This window comes from Phytophthora infestans, genomic scaffold (assembly GCF_000142945.1).
Source record: "Phytophthora infestans T30-4 supercont1.30 genomic scaffold, whole genome shotgun sequence".
Lineage (NCBI taxonomy): Eukaryota > Oomycota > Peronosporomycetes > Peronosporales > Peronosporaceae > Phytophthora > Phytophthora infestans.
Window position 1 is genome coordinate 1551862 of NW_003303729.1, and position 5150 is coordinate 1557011.

Here is a 5150-nt window from a genome sequence, read left to right on the forward strand (position 1 = left end):
GCACGCGGACTCTCGACCGCGTCTGTTGCTCGATAAAAGCTGCGTTGGGCTCGCAGGCGTGCGAGATGAACCTCGTGACGGAGCCGCAATTCAAGGCATCCACGTAGACGATGTTCCTGTTGACGGACTTCGCGTTGTACAGCAGCGTGTAGCCGCTGTTCTCCATGACGGCTGCCCGTGGTTGCCCTTCCACCACTGCGGGGAACTCCATCAGCTCCCCGCAGTACTCGCCCAGGACGTCGCCGACTTCGAGATCCGTGGAGGTGTACACCCCGAGGCCTACCCGACCGGTGTCGAAGAGCTTCAACGTGTCCAGCGTCCGCGGTGCGTTGCTGCACCTCGCCCCGAGCTTGCAGTACTTCGGGGTGCAGAACGACGCGGACGCCACGTTGGAGCACGTATCCCAAAAACAATCGCCGAAACACTTGCATGCGTCGACTGCCCCGATGTCCGGGAACTTGACGCCGTTGCGCTTGCAGATCGTAATGGGCTCGACGTCTGACGGCCATGGCACCGTCTTGAGCAGCGTGCGAGACTGCTTCGCTGCTGGATCCTGGAACACATCTCGTCTAGCGTGCAAAGTCTCCAGCTGCTCTCTCACCTCAGGGCTGTTCTTCAAGGCCTCGAGCTAGACGGCCTGAAACGGCTTCGCGTGGTAGATCTCCGAGCCGCTCTTGGTGATGGCGCACTTTGCCAGATAGCGGCGCTTTCTCGATCTCGGGACGTGCCATTGCGCAAAGAGGTTTCTTCGCCTGGTGGCGGATCTTGGCCCGGGGCGTGTGACGAGGTGTCAGGAATCGCCCGCATATACACAGCCGCCTCAACTTCGCTTGCTGGACTTGGCTCGGCAGACTTAGCACCGGAAAGCACTCCACTCTCATCACACGACGACACCAAGTCGATAATCTCCCTAATAGACGATCTTTCGTACGCTTGCTCGCTTCGTGCCTTCTTCTCCGACCGTGCTGGAGCCTTACCACCGCTCGCTGTCGCCGCCAACGGCCGGGTTGGAGTGCTGGGCAGCTCCACCTGGCTCAAACTCGGCGCTGGCTCGGGAGAGCTGCACGCGCTACTCTGGGGTGTCTCCGGAACGATCTCCTCGCTTTTATCACGTAGCGCCTCCCGAACGGACTCTACCGCAGCATTGATTGCCCCGGCAAGCGCTGAATTGAGTGCGCTGGCCCTCGATGGAGCTGCAAACGTCCCTGCGACGAGCTTGAACGTCCGTAGCTTCCTCCAGAGCGAGGCACTGGGATCTAGCTGCTTTCCAGACGCAGCAGTGACTCGCTTCATCATCATGTCGCCCGGGATTACGTCCCCGGTGTCCAAATCGACCTGGAAGTCTACGTCCGCGCCGTCGTCAATGCAAGTGACGACGGCGCGCCGAAAGCCCTTGGGGTCTAAACAGACGAAGGCACGGCAGTAGTACTCGATCGTGTCACCAGCACACAGAGTCTCTGGAGGCAGCTCAGAGGCGCTGAGGCCCGGCATGCTGCTCTGGTGTGGTCTGGGGCGCGTGCGGCTTTCCGGGTTGGCGGCGCTGCTGCTGCTCGTCGACAGCTTCCGCGAGATACTGACTGGAGTGTGCCACCTAAAAGTGGCCCAAATTTGGGTGTGGCCCACCCCGGTCAGTGGACCTTGCATGCTCATCCCTCGGCGGGAGCACATCGCGCCGGATGCGCCACCCGGCTGTGCGCGCTGCCGCAGCGGGGCGTCCGAGAATGGCCTCTCCATGCATAGTGTGCTGGGTTTTACGGTGATTTTCAGGCGGGTACAGGTGAACTTAACGTTTACTCAGTAAACACCTGCAGGAACCGTACCGGTACATGGACCTACCGGTATTGCGTAATGAGACTCATCCACTCTTTATGATTGGATGTGGATGTGAAAGGATAAGTACCGCCCCCACTGTAATCACAAGTACATGTACAGTACATGATTTGAGCGTTGTACATTGTTCGTACTGTATGATTTAAACAAACCAAGTTTGTGTTTAAGTCCTACATTCCTGGGACTCCCACCTAGCATTTTAGCTGACCTTAAAGTGGGAGATCAGCTAAAATGCTAGATGGACAGCCTTTCTGTTGGTCTCGTGGGTGACGAGTTTGGAGATTCCATTTGCCCACTCGCGCGAGAGCTCAATTTTCGCGCGTTGCTTCGATGACCTATCCTCTCTCCGAAGTGCATCCTGTCCGCGCTCACAAACATACATTTAATATTTACCAGAGCTCCAGATTCTTGAAGAGGAAAAACATAAAGGTGACTAACATAGCCTTGCCAGTGCCAGTGCTCCGAATCCACTTGTGCGTTCGAGAGACCAGATACCACATGTACGGTACATGATACGACTCTCGATACGCAGGCCTATTTATACAGCTGCCGCATTTCTCATTCCGCAATTTTCCTCGGTCCTCAAGACCCATCCAGCCATGCGTCTTTTTAACATGACCCTTGTGGTTCTTGCGACCGGCCTCCTTGCAAGTGGCACAGCAGTGTCAAATGCCGATCAGGCCAGTGAGTTGAACGTGGATGTTCACTCCTCAAATGTTCTCGCTACCGAGGACACGAGATTTCTTCGAAGTCACCAGATAACGGATGACAAGGTCGAAATTAACGAACACGGCGAGGAAGAGAGGATGTCTGGGTCTAATTTGTTCTCTGCACTGAAGCTGGAGAAAATGGGGCGGGATACATCTTACCGCGATAAGGAGTTCCAGCGTTGGAAAAACTATGGAAATTCAGTGGGAGATGTTACTCCCCATGTGCCAGTTTCTCTCAAAGAAGCGTACGCAACATACTTGCGAATCCGAGAAATGGTTTTGGTCAACGACTAGACTGTCCCCAACCACGTTAGCCAGGGCTCAATCGCCTCGCTGCTATCTACGTATCTGGGAAACTCGAACGTAGTGCGGAAGAAGAAAAATGTTAGTTGATAGCACAAAAGGATCAAACGACCACTGTTTAAACAAATCCTTTTAATCCGGGCAGAACTACTACCTCCTCTTGGACAAAAAATCACCTTACCTATACGATTACAGACTGCTTAAGCTCGGTACCCTTGTAAAAGCGTTTAATCTGTGTATCATTTAGCTAAACTGATTCGCGCCGCACTCTGTCTAAGGCGATGTATTCCCTGCAAATTTGTTAGATGTTTCAATCTCCCCCTCCATTTGCCATCGCTCACTTCGCAAGATTAGCAGGGACATAAGGGGTGACGGCGCTGGCGTTCGTGTGGTGGTGACCGGAGCTGAGGGTGGAATGTCTGAGGACAGGGTGAGTCAGCAAGGTCATTGCTTTCGCTACTCTAATCGTGTGTCCGTCGTGACAGACGTTGGTGTGGGAAAAACTATGGAGCGCGAGCTTAGGGAGCTCGAGGTACCAAAATTTAGAAAAAGGGCTATTTAATGTACCCAAGAAATTATCCAAAGGTTTCGCTGTACCACAGCCTGTAGACCCTCATCGAATTGCAATGTCGTGAGCTGGGCAAGATAATGCGGTATGCCTGGCTCAAAGAATCACAGCAGAGATGTATTGTTATATATCACGAAGCCATATTACGCCTCAGCTTTGCTAGTCGGTGGCTTAAACAAGAGTGATACATCGATCACCCTAAATGAGGCGACAATTGCCCATTCTAGAGCAAGTGTTGACGTTTTTAATGCGAACTAGACCAACAAATCGTACGCTGACACATGAAAACTTAATCGTGTACTTATAGTGTTGAGTTTCGCTGAATTACAAGTAGCCATGGACCTTTAATTGTGTGGTTCCTAGATTTGCAACAGGAAATAGGGAACAGTGTTGGCGCACGTACAGAAAACACTACATTTCAGCTCTTCGTTATTCGACGCTTCACCAGCGTGTGAAAACCTCCATCGAGCAGGTTGTCCATGTGGTCGGTACTGCTTTTGAAGCAGGTACTGCTTCCGATACAGTAGTGCTTCCGATGCCGATACTGTACTATTGGGTCAAATTGGTACTGTACTGCTTTTTGGAAATACCCCTCCGCAAACTTAATAATCATGAAAAAGAACGAGGCGAAACATTTGGGTTATTGTTGCAGGAACGTCACTCCTCTATTTTGTATGTGAGACTCCCTACAAAGTGCAAAAACGCGAGCGTTAGCAAATCCTTGCTATTTCGAAGAAACTTGTGTGAAAAATGCACAATCAAAAATATAAAATTGACTGAGTAATGGGCACTCGATAAAGACCTCTAAAACAAATCCGCACCGCTTCACGACGTCATAACGGTTCTAATGCGCAACATTATCCACATTATACAACGTTAAACTGGTTTCTGCTGGTATATCGGTTTATCAAATATCATATTAGCCTTAAATTCACATTAGAATTTCATGGACACCGGGACTATTCAAATCGGGCACTGATCCACTTTGAATTGACCCTGTGTTTTGCACACTGAAACAGAGCAAGAAGGGCGATGAAAGACTGCGGGGCTCCTATAACCAGCGCAAGCAGCAGTGGAAAGGCAGTGTTGCTACCAGCCAGCTTGCTGACTTACTTGTCCGCCCTCGCGTCCACGACCTATCATGCATCCGAGACAAACTTGCGGAGATGGCTTACTACACTAGCAAGTGTGGTGTAGCGGGATCAGCAAAATCTGCAAGATTGCATGGATTCAACTTACCAACTGCGCACAGACACCGACTAACGGAGGGTCCCCCGATGATCCGTGTTCTGCTGAACTTTCCTCACCTTGTGTACCCGTCGGTAGGGCGGGATCTTGCTCTCTCGGGAACTTCCAAAACGTTCAAGTGGTGAAGCTTGAGTGTCTTGGCGAGACGTGGGGATGAAGTGGAGCAGCAGTGGTAAAATCTTCACTCTGCGTCCGTGGTTGGTTCTGGATCCCAAGCGAATATTCGAGCTTGAGCGGATCCAGGGCCTAGATCGTGGATCTGGCCGTAGGGTTACCTTGCGGGTGGCTTGCCTTTGTTTTCCTTTTCGTCGTACTTGCCGCCTCCTATGACGGGATCTTGAGAGTTGAGAGACTCTAGGCTGTAGCCGGCAAAATAGTAAATCCGGTTTACCTTTCAGATCTGCACGTGTAAGGAAGAAAAAAAGACACTAGGTTGTAGGATCTGGCCAATGTATTATCCAATTATCACTACCAACACTAGATTTGCATTT

At 51.5% G+C, this 5150-nt stretch overlaps 1 protein-coding gene across 1 annotated transcript; it reads left to right on the forward strand.

Annotated features, from left to right (window-relative positions):
* Window positions 1-2444: 2444 nt before the first annotated feature.
* Window positions 2445-2834, forward strand: PITG_13959 (secreted RxLR effector peptide protein, putative; the record flags this gene model as incomplete). Its single annotated transcript, XM_002899573.1, has 1 exon — window positions 2445-2834. The coding sequence occupies one exon, from the start codon at window positions 2445-2447 to the stop codon at window positions 2832-2834; it is 390 nt and encodes a 129-aa protein (XP_002899619.1).
* Window positions 2835-5150: the final 2316 nt, after the last annotated feature.